The sequence below is a fragment of the Bombus vancouverensis genome, chromosome 6 (genome assembly GCF_051014615.1).
Source record: "Bombus vancouverensis nearcticus chromosome 6, iyBomVanc1_principal, whole genome shotgun sequence".
Taxonomy (NCBI): Eukaryota; Metazoa; Arthropoda; class Insecta; order Hymenoptera; family Apidae; genus Bombus; species Bombus vancouverensis.
In genome coordinates this window covers 13,885,517-13,905,784 of record NC_134916.1, presented here as the reverse complement: position 1 = coordinate 13,905,784, position 20,268 = coordinate 13,885,517, and the positions used below count along the sequence as shown (strand labels likewise).

Below are 20,268 nucleotides of genomic sequence, written 5' to 3'. Positions count from 1 at the left end.
ACGTATTTCCCTTTTCTTCGGTCCCACATCTGAACCTAGCAATCATGTTTTGACCTGTGCCTTTGCGATATTGGGAGTTACTATTCTGAATTGCTCAAACAATTTATGCCATTTTCCACTAAATCAACGGAACAAAAATTCGTTAACCGTGCGGTCGATAAAAACAGTTCTCGACTAACCGCCTGTTCCTTAACAGAGTTGGTTCTATCAAGCGATCGTCGTTATGCCTGTGACACGCTGTGATCGCAGTAACGCGCAATCGAAAGATCATTTGAACAAATAAAAGGTTTCGGAACAAAGAAGTTAATCTGTTATTCACACGAAGCGTAGATTTCACGGTGCTATAAAAGGAGATCGAGCACGGTTGGATAAATGGCCGAGGATTTGCATCGGGTCACATTGTCTCACCTGCTTCGTATTTTTCTTTCCATTGTAATAGTTCACGGCCACTATGGCACTTTTTACGGTATTTGTTCCGTAGCTTTCCATGCCGTTTTTCTCGTTCGTCACGTAGCAGCAACAGAGGGACAAAGAACAGGAAAAGGAGGTGGAGGAAAGGGAGATGGCAATTTAAAAGGGCAAGACACGGTGCAGATGTGGTACCTGTCGAGAGAGCCGCTGGCAATGAGAGAGACGCTCGGTGAAAACCGGTAAGACCGATTAATCGAGTCGGTTGCAGCAGCAGAAGCGGGCGGAGCCGGTCGTGCAGGTTGCTCGACCCGCAACCACCGCTCCTACCGAGCTTGCTGACGATGTTGCTGCCGTTTTCTGCTGCCGTTCGCGCAGCCCTGCCACCGTCTAAGCTGCGCGGACGCGGGTAATTGATACTCCAATCGACCGGTTGGCCAGCCGATCGAAAAATCCTTGGATTACCTTGGTAAGGCTATAGAGCCGCGGCAATTAATATACACGTCAGTTAGAGAATTTATGCCCGTGTGGGATCGCGTTCGTAGATTGCCTCGTTCCGACCACAAATTTCTCTGTTACCCGGCAAATGTAAAGATACCGGTGTTAATTAATCGTATTTATTGGGCCCCGATCGATAACGAGCCGGATGAATAAAAGCACGCTCGAAACCATCAGTCCTGGCATAGCGTTCCACCAGGTATTAACGAGCAATAACTCGCTTATTTATAGGAAATCACCGTTTCAAGGGCTTTTATTTTATGCTGCTGTGTTCGACGATCTGTTCTCTTTGCGGATTTAGCTTAATAAATAAACAACCATTGCGACGTTAAGTGGCCGTAGAAAATTACGCTCCTTTCACAGTCTTACGGTGGAAACAGCTGGCGAAAAGGATGATGATATTCAGGTCCGCGTAGCGTTTCGTTCTTCGTACACGAACGGCGGCCTTCCTCGATGATTTCTCGTCAATCTCCGCGGAAACCGACGAAGCCGGTCGTGCCGGTTTCGCATCCTGTTACGGGACTGCCGCACCGCAACTGTGGTGCAATCCATTTCTACGCGAGGCCAGACGCGAACTCCATCGTCCTCTTCTCGAGTTCGTGAACGAGAGCACGAACGAACTACGACGAGTGATCACGAAATCGAGGCATGTTTCAGAGATAAAAACTATCTCGTCTGATTAATGGGCAAATAAGACACGGTAGAAGAAAGAAGAAAAAGTTGTTAGAAATTTAATCGCCTATAGATATAAGCCAATGGGAGGTACTGGCAATGGCTGCAACGTCCTTCTCGATATGATCACGATAATGCCTCGTTTGCCGAACGAGCTGTCCGCGGACGTATCCTGTAGGAGATATATATTGATCTTAGTTACCGATCCTCTCCGCGATCGACCCTGTCCTCTTCTAATCCCCGCTTAGAGACAGATCGAAGGACATCCGGTGGGGCAACCGGTTGCAGCTTGACGCGGCTGCCAAGCGATTAGCGCTACCCTCATCCTCGTAACACGGCCATTTCCAACATTCCGCGATCTCCCCTATCGATCTCCAGCGGGCTGCATTAGCCGGGTGCGGCGTATACGCGACAAATGTTTCGGAACTAATTTAAAGTTATCCGCGGGTTCGGCGTAGCCCGGCCAACACACGTCGCGTACTTATTTCTTTCGAGGATTTTGCAGAGAATGCAACGTGTAACGGATATGTGCGACTCCGTCGATTAAAAATAGAGACACGTACATGACACCGGCTGCGATCGACCGGATGAATCAGAAACTGCGCCACCGATCATCCAGCCAGACCTCTCGCAACCACGTCGATGCATCGATATGCTCTGCGACACTGTCGACAGCTCGTTCAACTTCGCCGGCAAGTTACTTCGTCGCCTTCGCGTGTCTCCGTTATCGTTTTGCTTCGCTTTGCTCAGCCGTAGCACTGCAGCTGTTTACTAATCTGCACGGGACCGCGCAAATTGAGAGTAACTCGAGCGTAAGGAAGGTTCGAACTCCATTGTTCGCGAACTCGTGTCGTGGGCACAATCTAGGAGGGACCGGTAGTAGTGCGGTCCCGGAACCGGAACTGCTGAGTTCCGCCACCCTCTCGAACCGATGTTTGCATCTTTAAGCGCGCTTGATTGCGATTACTTGGTCGGAACTCGCGACCGAGCCAGCGAAATCGACGAGCCGCAGGGATCGTGCTCTGTGCCTTCGACTTTCCGATATCGACTTTTGGAAGCGTCGCCGCTTGTATCGACAGTTTTCCAAGCTTCGATACTCTGCGCTCGAGGATTTGTTTACCGCAGGCAAATCGCAAGCAAGGCGAGACGCGGAGAAAATATTTGTTCCCGTGTTTCGAGTCTGATGGGAAGTTACGAGTTGTGTAGTACCGAAGACATTTTGGTCACTGTGCCGTACTATTTGCGGAAGAATGGAGGAACCGACGTTTAAAGGAACTTATTTAACCGAAATTCTCTGTACACAAACCGAGGGATACCTTGGTTCTATTCTATACGGAAGATACACTGTCTTTGGGGGAAGAAAATCAAGACTCGCGTTAACTGGAAGAAACAAACAGGACGCGTCACAATTTACGGTCGATTCGACGCTACGGTGTCCCTATCGGGAATTCGTAAAACCGAAACCCGACGATTCTTCCTCCGTTGCAACGAAACGCTTCTAAATTAATTAATCCCGGTGGAATTAAGAGGAGTTAAACGGCGGGAACTTTGCCGGGACAGACTCTTATCAACTTTGCAGCCACGGTACTGGGATGTTACCTTTCCGACAACAGAACTCGACCAAGTTAAAGACCGCTGTCGATCGTCGGACAAACAACAGGAACCAATATGGATCGTGTTGTGTGCGTTCTACGTTTACCGTACGAATGGTCACTGTGAGGGTTGCAGTAATGTTATGGAAACTGAGAGTAACACATCGTTTCCCTTGTTACCAACGAAACTCGCTAAAGGAGAAGAGTATAGGGTGTCCCAGCTGACCTTATCGGCTAAAGTGCTTTCGCTCCGGGTACAGCTATTGAGCCATTGAGTGGATATCTTCTTTCTTCCATGAACGTAGGAGTGTCCGATGGAATTTTTAAGACAAGTTGAATGGCCGATGATTCTAAGGTGCTTCCTAGGTGAACGCAGACCGCTTGTATTTTTATATAGGTATATCTAATAAGAAAGTTGCAGGGTAAGGCTTCTCATAACAAGATCTACGTTTTCCTTACAACTCTACAGAATTAGGAAACTAACAGTACGATGTACTCGCGAGTCGCTGTCTTTGTTGAAAATAGAAATCGCGCGAAATAAAACGGCGCGGTGACCCCGATATCGGAGCTTAATGGCAACGAAAATGTTCGGCGTGCAACGGGGCCACGCACGCAACTTCCGCGAACCAAAGGTTCGTATCGTCTGGAAACTCGAAAAGTAAAGGGAATAGCTCGGATAATAGAGTTAGCTGGTACACCTTGTATATCAGGTGGCGTTGGCTTAAATTGCCTCTCGCCTGCCACGAATCTTATCGTTTCGAGCCGGCGTGATTGTTACGAGAGCACACGGCGGCGGCTGCATGGCGTGCCGTTGATACGTCGCTCCGCTCCACGCTGCTGGCTTTCGCTCGCGTTTGGCGTACACGTATATACGGTGAGTTGTACGCGAGCACTGCTTACATAATATCGATACAGAGAGAGAGAGAGAGAGAGAGAAAATGCGCATAGAGTGTGTATCGTAGAATCGGTTGTTGGACTAATCCTTGCCGCGCGAAATGGGTAGCAGCGTGTAAATAGAAGGCAAAGGAGAGCGTATGGCGTAACTGGTATCGAGGAGAGGGAAAAAGGGCCAAAGCTCTGGCCGATACGCGTGTACCGTACGGCAAGCGATGTTTTATCGTGGCGGAACGTGGAAATTTTTCACTGGATAAACCTCGAAACGTTGCAGCTTTTTGTAGCCTCGCTTTTTGCGGCATTAGATACGGACGAGAGGAGGGAAAAAGCGTCGCGTGAATTTAGCTGTCGAGCCGAGACGAACACGAAAACGCGACAGAACGACGCGTGCGCGCGTTCGCTCGTTAAATCGCGACCGAGCAGCCACGATAGTTCCCCGTGTATTATGATATTACGGTATCGGTAGGATGGCCGCGCAATGACACACATTCGCAGCCGCACGTCGGTCACGGAGAAATTGCTAAATCTGTCGGCCAGCACGAGCGACGCCGTGCAAAATAGCCTGCGGCTGCGAATCGATTAGATTGGCCGTTCCGCGTTCTGCCAAAGGAATTCTTTGCGGCCGCGCACGGTGGTTAATTGGCAGGTAATCGAATAAACGGTCGGTCCATCCTTGCTGGATGAGCGTAACCGGCCAATTTCCAATTGCCTGATACGGCCTGAAAAAGATCCCTCGGGGGCCTTTCAATTTTACCGATTCAGCGATCTCGAACGAACCAAAGAAAACTTTCGCCGGTGAATCGTCGTTAATTCCAACCCTGACCGATACCACCCTTCAACGTACCCGCCTCGTTGATGGCTGACTGCGTTCGTTCGAGAGCAACGCTCGCTCCGGGCCACGACGCGATGCTACGATGAACGCTCGAACGCGGACGAGCAAATGTTACGTCAGCGGAGCACACATTTTTCGGAACTCGTTAAAAAGGCAATTTAACTTGCCGCTTGCGGCCCATTAATACCACCGCGTTATCGACTCTCTCCGCGACTTTCCCGCTTCGAACTTTGCCCTCGCGAGTATACTGTTATTCCAAATAATGTTCGAAGGGAATCCATTTGAATTTTTCTCTCCACACTTCGGCCACGTCTTGCATTCTATGATCCTCTACCACCCAATCTTGCTTCTTCTTTTGAAATACACGTATAGATACTTTTTTCTTTTATTTATTTCACCGTTCGATTCGCCCATGTATATATCGAAATACAATCGAGTTAAAACGTTACGCGGAGAGTCATGAACGAAACAAGATGGGCGAACGTACGATTCCATTCTGTGTGAAACGTCAGGTCGTTCGTCGTCCGTCCCGTATGAATTTCGCACGACGATTCGACCTCCCGAACCGACCCGTGTACACGCTCTACATAAAATATTTCGTCGCATCGTGCAACTTTTCCTCTTCTTCTCACCCCTTTCGTTCTACCTTTCTTTCCTACTCACTCAGTCGCTCATATTTTTTTCGTTCTTCCTTCTTTTTCGCAATTCCACGACGCTACGGGAAAAAGGCAAAAAGAACAGCTAAAAAAAAAAAAGAAAAAAGGAAAAAATCAATAGGCCGCAGGAAATTGAATTTGGTCCGTGCAAACTGACCCGTCGTGTATCGCAGCTGCGTGCCGCCGCTGGCCAACGGCGCCGGGGAAAAAACGGAAAACGAGCGCGAAGGAAATGGCGCTGTCGGTCGAACGCGACCAAGCCTCCATCGAGATTCATTCGATTTCTAACTCACCCCTGAAAATATGTTCTACCCTTTGCATCCGTACGTCTGTTACCGGTCATTCAGTTGGATATATATTCCCACACTGATCCCTTGCATCGCGAAATACGGTGCTGAATACGATGGATGAAAAGGGAACTATTTTCTTTTTCATTTTTTATCCTTCGTACGGCATATCTGTGGACGCGTATTCGATTCGATTATATCGACACTTCTCTGGCTTTCCCCTCGAAATCTGCGGTTAATTTCATCGGGCGGTTCGCTAGGGTGGGTCGTTATCCTGAGCCGAAGCTTTATCCCCGGAATGAGTTTAGACTTCGGAAGAGAGGAGGGGGGGGGGTTATCGCAACGCCGTGAAATTCAGAATTAGGCAAACGAAACGGTAATCTCCTAGTTTCGGAGAAACTTTAAATACGTGGGCCTCGCGGAAGTAAGTTTAGCTTAAACCGAAAAAGAGCCTCCTCTTGTACGACCGAAGAAATAAAGGAGAGACCGAAACAGGGAGAACAACGTCTTGGCCGTTTTCTTGTCCCGCTTGTTTGCAAATACGGAGTTTCAATTTGTTCGTGCACATAAGCATTTTCCAATATCGCTGTTCCTTCCTCGTCTCCTACGTGCAACAAAGGGGAAAGCAATTTCGCGAATGCCTGCGGAGATACCGCCTCTCCTTAAGGACATCGTGTAATTTAAACGCAACAAACACATCGGAAAAGTGGAACGCTTCGTTCCCTTCCTTTTTACAGACTGCACGAAAGAAGAAAGGATGGATTTTCTAGTCAGTCGTAGCGGATTAAAAACAAGCGGCGATACAGAGGGCATTTGGCCAATTGCTTTGCTCGATATCAGACTATTTGACTGTCCTTTTTAATTAGAATATGCATTGGAGAGATCTCGACTACCGAATTTTCACCGAACGACGGGAAGTCATCTTCGTATAAAAATTTTCTCATTAATTCTCATCATTACAATCCTCATTAATTCTCGTATGCGTCACGAAAGTTCGCGAGCTTTCACGCGCATATACATAGTGTAGTATGGAAAAATAAGAGGATGACTAACAACATGATAATAATATTGTTATTAGATCCCGGATATCTATGTAAATTTGTATTTTTCGAACACTATTGATTTTCAAGTTTCATTCGTTAAATATTCTAACCAGTGTTTTACTTTAAATAGCTATTGATTAACGTTATATATATTTGTATGTATTATATAAATACTATATTATATATAGTATTTTTCGATATTACTTGCATTCTGTGCATTTTCGCAGCTTTAAATTTTCCAATAAATGCATAAAAATTTGCGGTTTAGTTATTACATTACGATCTTATTCGTAGATTTTTTTCGGCCCGTAGGCGTGTCTATATTTATAATTGTACTGGCTCTATCAGGAAATAACCAATCACGTATACTCCATAATCATTATGCAAATCGATTGGGAACTTACAAACATGCGTTCTCGTGAAACTCGCTCCACTCATTCCCGCATGCAAGCTTTATTTTCACGCATATATGTATATCGACCTAGTAATATATAGCTTAGACTATAATATTCTAATCTTAGATTTAGCTATACAGGTAAGAATAGAACAGAGAAATTTCTATAGGTATATGAAGACCAAAGAGAAAATACATGATAAGTTTGTTCGTTTTGATTTTCTAATTCTGATGCTATTTGCCGGCAAGAAGAGAGTATTTTCATATACTTACATAGTTGGAGAGGGATGTCTTAAATCCAAACATACAACTTTTTAAAAATAGCTAGTAAATCTACAAAGTTTCATAAGAAATCAGTGGTATAATCTTATGATAATCAGTATCTTTCAAATGTCTAAAAAAGTGTCAAATACACATTGCATTTAATATTAAAACCATATAAAATGAGAAAAATTGGTAATGTAAAATTAACAGACAACATGTTGAATTTTTAAATTCTACTTCTATAAAACATAAAAATTGTGAGTTATTGCATTTTTCTCCTATGATCTTTATATTGGATCGAGTTAGTTAAGTGAATTTCACTTACCCTCTTCGTCGCTGCCGATCATGGCGTAACGCTCGTATCCCGTGAGGTTTCTGACGGCGCCAAGACCGAAGTCGTCCTTTGTCCATTGAATAGGTCCCTTCTGGTCGAGGACCCGGCAAGGAAGCGTCACTCGGCTGCCAATCACGGCGGTCTGATCCATCGGTTCAATCGCGAATCGCTGATAAACTACTTCCGTGGTCGTGATCGGCTTCACCGTCGAGGCCAATGGTGACACGTTCGTTATGTTCGTCGCTGATGACGTTACCCTCGTTCCTAGCGTCAGTAGCAACGATAGCCAGATTATAGATGGCGTTGATCTTGCTACGCCTCTTGTTCTCGTGCTGAAAGCAGAAACGAAATAATTCTGTACTCCTTCGTTTTACGTAACGCGATATTGTATTTCAACAAGTTAGTAATTAAATAAACGATAAAACTGCAACGCAACAAGTTACTAACAAAGCTATAAATGTATTTCTTCCGAGTAAGACCAATTCTAATATTTGTTATATTCTGTCTATAAAAGCCTTAGAGAAAACACGATTCTATCATTAATAGTTTAAAACGTTTTTCCAACACGCCGAAAAATATTCGATGCCGAAGGAATTGCAGAAAATAATTTTATTCCAAGTACCCTTCACGATGGAAAAAAAGAGAGAAAAAAGAAATAAAGCGATTCCAATAATTACAACCGGTTCCTAATCCACGCAATATACTTTCCTCGCACTATACTATAACTGAACCCTCTTCGTCGCGTAAAAATCACCCCAGGTGCCTTATGTAAGCGTGGAACTACATTACCACGTTAAACTTTACGGTTGATTGCGCGAGAACGAGCTGTCGTAAATTATGACTTGGACCGCCGGCAGAGCAACGGGGGCAGAACAGTCGATAGTCGAATTACGGATCAGAGGGGAAAATAAAGGGTAGAATTAATAGCGGAGCGGCGATAACGCACTTACGGCGTCGCAATGATATTCCAGGGTTGGTTGTCGATAAGAAGTAAAAAGCGTCTAAGTTCGTTATTTAACTTTTCTCCCTACCCCGCCCTTTTCTTTCTGTCTCTTTCTCTTCGCTTTCGCGCACCGCCTAGTCCTCTAGCCGAGGATTGTTTAACGACCTTGCAGACGGCCGTACGCTGCTCCGCCCGTTTACCTTCGAACCGTCCTTATTTATCTTTATAGTCCCATCGGATTAGAAGAGCGGAGACCAAGAAGTCGTCGCCGTAAATGAAACGATAAAACTATAGCCAGTACAGCAATTTATTATTGCGTTTTTAGAGCATATATAGCTGTTAGTACACGTGATGCCACTGTTATGACCAGGTGAGACTATATCCTTCTTCTTCCTCCTCTATTCTCTGTTTTTTTTTCTCTTCCGCTTCTTTTACGACGGTAATACCGTTTCGTCGATGCAACGAAAAAAAAAATATACCCGTTGCTGGCAATTATTACGGTAGCCGTTTTACGACGACAAAGGGATCGGTGGCATGTTGTCGAGGAGAAGGAAGACGAGAGGATGAGCACGCGTTAAACGATTGAGAAACGCTTTAATAAAACTCGATCAATTCGCTTTCTTCCACTTTCATCGTTGTTGCTGCGACAATTTTATTCGAGACTCGGCGTGAGCGGTGATCGATATTGAAATTCTTGGTCGGGACGGCCCCGCGCGACGTACGTACTTCCTATCTCCAACGACCAAAGAAGCACGCCGATCGACGATGTTCGATCTTCTATCACTCGAATCGAATATATCCACGGACATGTTCGCTTCGGCGCTCTAATAACATACGTGAACACGTTTCTCGCGTTGCAATTTACGCGACAATTTCTCCTCGGTGAAGTGTTCCCCCTTGTTCCTTATCGAGTGACGCGAACACGTTCAACGTGGTCACGTCGAGAAACGCGCCAGTCAGCCGACGAAGCGTTCGTTTAATCGTTTCATCGACCTCTCAATTAACTTTTATTCGTCTGGCTTACGCTTGAATCGGACCACGTTGCATCTTCATCGTGCGAGTTCTTCAGACGGAACGAAGAGAAGATGATCGCTCTCGAGTTTTTAACGCAGCGATATCCCGTCTTCAGCGAACAATTCAGACCAAAATACACCTTTAAATTTTAGACACTGTCAACCACGATATTTCGAGTACGAAAGCAATCCCCATCCGCCTTATCCCGTCCTGTCCGGGCACACCAACTTCCTCCGTGGCTTTCGTTCCGGCAGTGAATCGTGGTGCTCGCACCCTTTAAGAAAACGGCCCCGCTCGTTACACGTCGCGTTCGTGTTTCTCGTTGAACGAGTTAGACGACGTTAGCAAGGAGGAGGCGGACGTTTCTTGTCGCGCCATGTTCCGTTTGCTCGACCAGGGGGAGGATGTCGTAAGACGGTCGTACGACATCGTGCGGCTCAACTGCTTACGAGCTCAATAGGATAATAACCTCAGCCTGGTCGTTACCAGTCGAACCATTTCAATGGAATACAAGCCTAATGGACGTAATAATAATTGCGCTTGTGCCTCTCGGTTTCGTCGTTGCTGTTTGCCCCTGCAAGCTGCCTCGACTCTGTACGCACCACGGAACTTTGAAATGTGTCCGGGTAACGCGACGCGTCCTATGTGGGCCACGTTTCCTGTCGTCGTTGACAAATGCCTGGATCGGCTGCGGCTTTGCGGCTTGAATCGATAAGCGCCACTTTAACGCGTTCGCCGATGTTTCTCTCGTTTTACCAACCTATTCCCGTCTAGCGCCGTGGGAAATGAAAATATCACACGAAACAGTCACCTTACCCGAACGAAACCTCTCGCAGTCTTGTCGAGGAGTTTTAAAGAAATAAGAAGGAAATAGGAGAAAGGCGAGAGAAATACCGATCTCATAACCGAGTCTACGTTTCAATCCGCGGAAAGTAAAAAAGTTTGAGGTTAAAGTGGGATTTTAATAAATTCCGCGATATTTTCCTCCTATTTTCACAGTGAAAATAATCGCGTCACGGTCGGTCGCGAATCAGCCTGTGGGCGAATTACGAAACAGTCCATTAACGGAATACAACAATAACAGAGAATCATTCGATTTTTCGTTCATATTAAAATTGATAAAAATTGAATTCCGGCTGACAGTCGGTTAACCGTTGTCTGATATTTAATTTAGAAATACCACGTTTTACCATTTCGAACGTTCGTCTTTCCAATGTTATCGTCAAACACCGTCACACAAAATGTTATCAACGTGCAACATTTTTCGTTCCATTTTCCAAATTTTAATTGCCGGCGGGATTTTTTTTTTTCCTCAAACCGGTACTAACCCGTTCTAACCGGAGCACGAAGTTACGATTCGAAAGTGCTTGTTAAAACAAAGCTCGATCACGGATTACCTGTTCATTCGTTATAATCACGTTTAATACTTTTAATTAATTTCAATCTAAACCGAACATCAACCGGTCAGACATCATAATTCAGGGATAACGGTGTATCTCCTCTGTGGCGTGATAAATAATCATCGGACCGGAGGCAAAAATTTCAGAATATTTATCGTCCAGCGATCAGTACTTTTTATCCCGCTCCGTTACATCGATATCCCAACCTACGAAACGATGGTTCGCAAATCAACGATTTTTAACCATTATACCAGCCACCGCGATCCCGAATTTCGATACGATCGTTCATTATACGTTCGGGAATTTTGGCATAATCGCGCCGAGCTCGGTAAACAAGCGTTTCGACGAATAGTTAACGAAAATTCCCGATGCACGTACCCGCCAGATGTAAGAGAAACAAGGAAAATATGCGGCATAATGATAAAGGGAATTAAACAAATGAGACACATTCGTTACTCTGTTACGCAACGGTCGCCTGTAAGGTAATTAAAAGTTTCGACGAGACACGTAACGAAGATAATATGATACATCATGGAGGGAGTTTATAAAAGTCAAGTACGGATTTCAATTTTATCGGAATATAATCCGTCGATGACTGTAGATCGTCGAGGCGAACCAAGTGGCGTCGGCACGCGTCTATCCGTTTGTTATCGAGATGGAATTCGTTTGCACGTCCCCTTTACTTTATATCGTTGACCCGCGTTAAAATTTCGTGCGATTGCAGGGCACGTGTTCGATCGGGTCTCTTGCTTTTCCTAGCCACCTATATACCACTTGGTTATTACATACGCTAACACGTCCCTGAGTATAGATATTCCTGCCAACCACCATGTATTCGTAGATCATGCGCCGCCGATAAAACGGCGCTGCCCGGTCGGTGCCTCGTGATAATTAATTGGCCGCTGTTCATCCGAACAATTACACCTGAATGCCGCGGCAATTATCAGCGTGCCGCAGGGATGACGCTCGCCGTTGAACAAACGCACTCGTTTGTCGCGTGGTTGCTTGCCCATTGTCATCGAAATTTTGACGAGTCTACCCTGTCTCGCGCGACTTTTCCATCCCTTTTTCCCTTCGTATTTCCCTGTAAAAAGGTTCATCTAGAGGTTCGTAATCAAGTAGTCATCGTGAAACACGCCGAAGAACGACATTCACGCTACGGAAATTGTGTAATCTCATCGTGTCTCGATAATGGTGACGCGTTTTTCCGCATGGAAAAATCCACGTCGACGTATAGCCAGGCGACGCGGTACAGCGACTGCGTTTGACAGCTGAAAATCGAAGTCGTGCACAAACCCGACCGGGTCACTGGAAACACGGTCGTAGCCGTCCTCGAGTCGTCGAACAGAGACAGTGCGTCTCTGATCAATTTGTCATCGCATGACCCAGAATCAAAGATACGAGTCCCACGGGTCGTCGTTTCTGGAAACGTCCGATTGATGTGTACACGCGCTTCGCAATCGGACTGCTGTTCGATATTCGTGGGGATCGACAGAGCCTGTTGGAAACGATACACACAAAGCGGTCGATTTCGATGCCTGACTCCACCTACTCTCGTTTCATAGCTCTATAAACGATGATACGATCAATCGTAACCGATTTTCGTTTATTTTTTTTTTTTTTTTATCTTGTATAGTAATCTGATCTGAGCTAGCTAAATGGAATACGGTTATTGTCGATCAGTTTGTTACCGGACGAAATTTGTTAACGCGACATGTTGTGTTGCGTTTTTAAGTATCGTCAGCTAACGACTACGATTGTCGTTTGATCGGTAAAGTTAAGGCATGTTTGGTCACAGTTACCGGCAATATGGTTGATCATCTGGGAACTTCGTGTGCTACTGATATTAGTGTTTTGGAACTCATCTGAAACTATGGGTCCCCGGCTAGCGATCGCAGCGGTTGCCACGAGGTAAATTAAATACAGTGTACGATCATTTTCTAATAAAATCGGGTTAACGTTATTTTAACCAAATGTGTCACGAAAAAAAGAAATAGGCGGGAAGATATGAGAAATCTAATATTACGACAGGTTGTTGAACTCTATAATCTGAACGAATTTAAAACAGTAAGTGGCTACGAATAGCGACTATGTCATGCACGGAAATAGCCGTAGCAATTGAAACATATTTGATAATTCGCTTATTTTAACCACTGTTGTTTACGAATTTCAGCTATGATATCACATTTTAAATTGCAAAATTGTACAACTGTTTGACAATTTGCTTATCTTATCTATTGATTATTACGAACTTAAACTACGATATCTCACGCTAAAGTTTATATTCTACAAAGGATATATCACGCTCATTTTCATTATTCAGTTGACAAGTACTTGGCCATTTGTTTATTTTAGCCTTCATAAATTCAAGCTACAATTCCCCCTTCTAAACTATATCATTTATGAAAGAGATACACCACACTCGTTCTCACCGTTCGTTGCTTTTTATTACAAGAGTCCAATCATTTCCACTGACAATCCGAAAAATGTTCCTGTTTGCGTGGGTCGAACACCAGATCCTCTTAATTTCGCCTACGCGCTACTCATCATCCTCTTCGAAAGGGATGAAATTGTTGGTCGTCCACGATGATGTATCCTCGGCTACCTTTCCCTTCAGTTTCGCTTCAGCCTTGGCACGCCAAACGCCGATAACTACGAAACCGCAATACCTCTGGCGTGTACGGCTTTCAATTTGAATAATCCGATGAATAAATTTACCCGGCCATACAGCCCGTTACAATCGCAACGTGCCGTTTGGTGATCTCTCGCTTTTTCTCTATTCGTCGTCAAACGTTTCTGGGCCAATCCCCCGAGTGTCGCCTAATTTTTGATCGAACTCGAAATAACGCGTCATCTACGACCACAAAATCGCATCTACAAGCAGACTGGCAGATATTACGCTTTTGCGGTGAAGAGCTGAAAATTCGAGCTCCGTTCTCCGACCGATTGCACGGCATTAACGAAGCCATTAGTACTTTCTTAACTTTGCAGCATAGCCGTTCAGGCGGATTCCACGAGCAACGGAGTTCCTCGCCAACGACCAGCTGACGCGCGAAAAACCCTCAGCTTCGAGAACCGGCTGAAATATATCATTTTTATCGAGCTACCGGGCTCCTCCTTCCAGCGATAATCTATAATCGGTTCGACGGATCCCGATTAAATATCTATTAACTGGGAGATTTTTGACTGATGCAGCAAAAAGCACATAGAGGATAAAACTAGGTCAGACCAGGGATTTTACGAAAGGTCCCCTTCGAACTCGATGTTCTTACAACGGTCCCAGTCATTTCGTGCGTTACCACGTTGCGCCACGATTGTTTTTTCCAATTCGGCTCCCAAGGCGCACGTGTCACCGGAAAATTGATTTATTATCGCGTAACCGTTTTCCCGGACCATGTTTGCCCGTATCAGTATTCATGGTGCAACGAAAACTGTCAAGCCTGCCCGTACGCAGTCTGGTCGGGCTAGATGCGGCTGACTGTTACAACGGGGACGCATTGTGTGCTCACACAACAATCAACATTGGCTGTGTGTGGTCCGCCGTTGCATACGGACACCACAATGCCAAATTGACACACGTCTCTGTGCAACAGTGTATACATATATAAGTTTGTGTGTGTGTGTGTGTGGATGCGTATACGAGAAATGCCGATACAACCAGGAGCTTCGTACGCGAAAACTCGAGGCACAATCTCGAACGACCGACAAAGTCATAGAGCTCGGAACGAGCACGAGGTATCGAGAGCTGTTGCGGTTTCCGCTGTTTCTGGCCAAGCCCTCGATTCCGTAAAAAGGACGCAGGCGTTGCAGAGTTCGCCGGCCTCCTCCAGGGAGTTCCCCTGGTTCCGTTCGATCTCGTTTTAATTAACATCGCGCTCGACTATTTTCTACTGTCTGTAACGCGCGCTGCAACCGCACCGGAAGTAGCGCGGTACCTTGACGCTCGCGGCTGTTACGCGGTTCACAAGCAGCGGCCCGGTTTCGTTGTTTATTTAAGCGACGACTGTTGTACTAACGTGGGTGAGATCCGATACCAGTTCGGCTGCGAACTACTATTTTTACGGAATCCATAAACATCGAAAGTTTTAGCCTTCGATAACTCTGTTTCTATTACAGATGATACCGGAACACGTCATACACGTTATACACGGAACGCGTCTACACCCTGCAGGGAAAGCTGAGCAGAGGAGAAGGGCGTGAAATGCTGCACACTATCATAACCCATAATTCACTGGACATTCACTTTACTACGTACACGTAGTATAGACGTAAATGGATGTTGTAATTATAACATGACGTTGATACTTATTAACCGTGTGTATTAACTTAATTATAATGTTATTTTATTAAAGCTAATGTTTAAAATTAGCAAATGCCCCGTTATGCATCCGAGTTCGACTTTAATCGACATCTAATCGTGTCACGAATTAAAATCATGCCAAAGGAATAAGTTGTAATTGCGGCTGTATTTAATTCTTCCAACTGTAGAATTCCATTTGCGGTCATTATAATTCCTTTAACGTTTGCAACTCATATTACGAACTCGATGATTTCATGTGTCTATGATATTGGCCTTATTAGTAATTTTTAGATTTCTATCCTTCCCATTTAAGAGAGACAATTCAGATCGAAATAGGGCAAGGTTTGCGTCCCTCAGATATAACGATCGCGTTCTTTTTATTGACTTTTCTTTCTTTCAACACTCTCATTCTAACAACGTCGTTCCAGTGACGATCCATCGTACACCGAATCTCGCTCGAATTCCCTTTTTAACGATAGCTTTTAACATGGCTCGTCGGTATAGCTTATAACTCGATACCACGGTTCATTGGAAGATACGAAGCTAGGTGTGTCGTGTGTACGGCACCGCTTTGTCGGCGATCGACAGCTTTAAGTTGGCCTTTCAACAATTACCCTGTGACCCTTGGAAACATACAGGTGCACCGTAAAGAAGCTGCTGGCCGGTTTGTGTAAATGTCACGTACGCTATTCACGACGTTGTGGTAACTCCGTTAGAAAAAGCGACACAAGCTAACAGAAAATACGCAGGGAACAAGATGCTCGAGTTACAAACTTTTGCAAGTAAAAAAGCAAACCATCCTTTAAAACACATACTGACTTTGAACAGTCCTTTAACCTATTACCCAGGAAAGACGAGTTAATTTGTCATTTTTAGATCGTCAATCTTTTGAACATAATAGTTAGATGTTTTATCTTCTCAGCTGATATTTTATTTCTATAAAAAATATTTGAAGACTACAGGTGAAAACCTGATAAGTTATATTTCTCTATCTATTCATCGAAGCTTTCACAATTTTCTCATTCGATTTTGGGATTGAATATGTGTTGTTTTCACCTCCTTGAATGTTTAAGAGATATTGATAACATTAGTTACGCAGATTAATATTAATTGAATTAAACTAACGCAATGATTAAAGCTATACAGATGGATTTTTCACTTATTCTCCGAAGACTTACGTATTCGAGTCTCTCTTCTTCGACTATTTCATGGCCACGAAATGTCACAAAAGTTAGAAAATTACACAAATCGACCTCATCTTTCCCATAAGAGCATCATTCGCAAGCATCAGAACCTCGCGGAAATTAATCTGTTCCTATTAATTTCCAATTTCGCGACGAAAGAAGAAGTTAAGCGTAAGATTTGACAAACAAGTTAAAGATATCCCGTTTTATCTTCAACGTGAGCTCACTTACATCGTAAGTGAATCAGGAAGTAAGAAGAATTAAGCTTAGGAGACACTATGATCCCTATTTTATCTGGTGGAATCGTTTTCTACAGAGAAAGAGAGAGAAGGAGAGAGGGGGTTCTCGAGTTCGGAAGGAGACACCTGACAAGACATTCCGTGGGACACGGGACAATGGACAGACGGATTCCGTGCTCCATTCCACGCGTATGTTGAGGGGCTTAAGCGCGTTACGTGTTCCCTTTATGCACCAGAAAACATCCTTCGACCGCTAACCGTTCCACCGTCGGGTCGCGTCGTATCCTTTTCTTGGACGTCGTGATTCGACGGGACGAACCGAGTTACAGGAGACTGGGGAAAGCCGCGCGCACACCCAGGACACATATAATATCGAAGTTATGCACCGTGACAGTACGCTGGCTGCCTCACAATGAGGGAATCCTTGCTTGTCCGGGCTCAAGCTGCGCCCGGTGATTTAAGATCGTGAACTCGCGAAGCGGATATCGATCGTTCAGGAGAACGTAGCGTCGACTCTCTTTCGCTTCCTCTTCGTCACTCCGTTCTCTGTTCTCTAGACGAGGATGTTTCTCATTGTTTTTCCAGTAGTATTTAGGAAACAAATAAAAGGGAACGTGCATGTGTACGAGCGTATACGCGTCATACGTGGAAAGATATAACGGTATCGATACGAAGATTTCCCATGGTTGTAAGTGGAACGGTCGCGCGGCAGAATGGCTGACTAATGGAGGTTATTCAAGCCGTCGCTAGACTTCTCGTTTTCCGAGTTTAATATTCCAAATTATAGGAGGCGGCAGCAATTTTCGAATATTCAACGGAGAGGAAAGGAACCTGTCGGTGACCTAGATATCTGGCTCGATTCCTGCAAGCTGGATCGTTAGGCGTACGAAACAGCTTCCCTCGTTAAACTACAACCTATTAATCCAATTGATTAATTCTCTCGTTCCCGCTGTTGCTAATTAATTGATATGATTGATACGAGAAACGGCAAGTACAAAAGGTTTACAAGTATGTTGGCGAATGAAACGGTCGAAATATTGCTTCAACTTCGTAATTCGGGCAGATACGATGGCGAACCACGTGGATGTAAATTATGAACGCGTAAACCAGTGCCGTTACTGAGACGCTGTCAAAGGGTGGAAAGTTACGCGATACGACGATAAATATTGTTAACGTTGTAATCAAGGCTGCTTAAAGAACGGTCGTCGGTTTGCGATGGTACTCGAGAGCGGAATTAAATCGTAGCGAGACAGAAGGTGGGGGCAAGGGAGGGGGATTCGTTCCGTGAGTCAGATTTCATTAGACACGAGTTGATACAACGAGACCGCGAGACTTGGTCGCAAAGAGGCAGTAAACACCGCTACAGTACCCCCTACCATCTATCTTCGTGTTCGCATCCATCTCTCTCTCTCTCTCTCTCTCTCTCTCTCTCTCTACGTGTCCTAGTACATGCATATGGTACATATGTACGAGGCCGCGGTTCACATCCCTAGAGCGTATACATCTGCAATGCAGAAACGAGACGACCATGTAAATTCAATATTTGCGCCGTGATGGAATGATCATTTCGCGGAGGGAACGATAGTCGGATACTTAAGAGAGAGAAGCTTTCGTATATAGCATATACGATGGAAGACGACAGTGTCGGTGATGGAGCGGTTTGCAGTTTCAACGAGTAGATCATTTCTACGTGAAAATAGCGCGATAACGGTCGAACGTGGCAAACTTTCTAGCGGCCCAGCGTATTTTGCTCTTGTATCACGATATAATCGTGGATTTCGTCGAATATTCGATGAAAAACTCTACCGACGTTCCAGACATTCGTCGGGCTATCCCCTTGAATTTTTATAGCGCCACGATCGGTGTATACGCGAAATTCTCTTCCAGCCGAAACCCGAGTACGTATATATACGTGGCGTCGTAGTTGTCGATCGATCGGTTAATTCATATTTAAATGGTGGCATCGCCTGGCGCGAACAACGAAAGAGAGAAGGGGCGGAGAAAGAGACGGAAGAAAGAAAAAGAACGTGACACGTAGAACACGGTCCTTCGATCGAGTACTTGTTACCGCGAGCTTTCGTGTTAATCACTCGCAGGAGGCTGTCTCATTACGAGAATCAAAATATCCATAAGAGACGCAATGCTCGTATCGGAGCGTATGATACGCTGCGGCGCGGCGTGTAAGTATGTAGATAGGTGGCAGGGGCGCATGGCCGCGCGTGTGCTCGCCGGCCCGTGTACGTGTGCGCCTCTGTGACGGAGGGTTTGTCAGCCGGCAACCCCTTCTAGGGTTGACCTTTCGCCGCGTGGATCGATATCGTGAAACGATATTTCCTCATTACAGTCGCGCGCTGCCACCTCGGTTCGCGGCGGGTGTATAAATTTCCTCGCCGAAAAAACGGTCAGACGCGTCTCGTCGTCGCTTGACCCCCGCTGCGAGCACGCAACCTATTCTAGGTTGTTCGCGTCGCGCGCGTCTGCCACGAATTTGGGAAAAAGCCCGGAAAAATGGGGATTGTCTATTACCGGTGCGCGTTGCGTCGCCCGCCAGAATGATTCATGCGAAACTACTGTATGCCAAATACGTATCTATACGTTCACATACATACGTATATATGTAGGTGTATAACTGGTATGCATGTATGTATATACTTGCATATTATATTGAGCGAAGAAAAGGTAAAACGTAGAAATACGTAGAATGGAAGAAACGAAAAATCTGTCTCGGTTTCCGTTTTTGTATAGCCGGAGAAAGCTGTCTCGGGGTAATTACACCGTCTTTCTGTGATTTTAATAAACGCAAGGATGAGTAGAAACAGAGCAACGTCTCGTCGCGAGTAATTCTTTTAGCGGGATGAAAATTTAACGCGGCGCCCTGTAAAAAGAGGTAGAAGAGCAACGGTGGCGGGTCCGCGCGCGCTTCATCTTATCCACCGGCGGAAATATGAAATACTTCTGCGCGGAATAAAGTTATTGCGCGTCCAGCGTTATTTTGCTCGCTGCTTAAACGACTGTGTGCCGCTCGTTACGACGGCTACGCTACCCATTTCTACTACCTTACACTCCATTATCATAGAACAGCGCTTCGTTATTCCATTATGATCCACGCGGGCGTGCGCTTCCATTTACGTCGCAAATTATTTTAACTTCGAAAACGACCGCCGGAATGAATCGGTTATCCCGTAAAGCTTTCCGGTTACCATCGTGGATCGTCGTCGCCTATAGCGTTTCTCATTGTTCTCCCTTCCTAAGCGAGGCGTGTCGACGCTCTTAGCCAAGCCGATTAACCAACGTTCCAGCTTCGGACTCGATGT

At 45.3% G+C, this 20,268-nt stretch overlaps 1 protein-coding gene across 2 annotated transcripts in view; it reads right to left on the bottom strand.

The window, feature by feature from the left end:
• LOC117157593 (irregular chiasm C-roughest protein) overlaps window positions 1-20,268 on the bottom strand; it is a 158,679-nt gene that overhangs the window by 48,203 nt on the left and 90,208 nt on the right. For both annotated transcript variants that reach the window (XM_033335762.2, XM_033335764.2), the window contains exon 2: window positions 7,866-8,206. In XM_033335762.2, coding sequence (XP_033191653.1) covers window positions 7,866-8,206 — 341 coding nt within the window. The remainder of the gene's footprint in view (window positions 1-7,865; window positions 8,207-20,268) is intronic.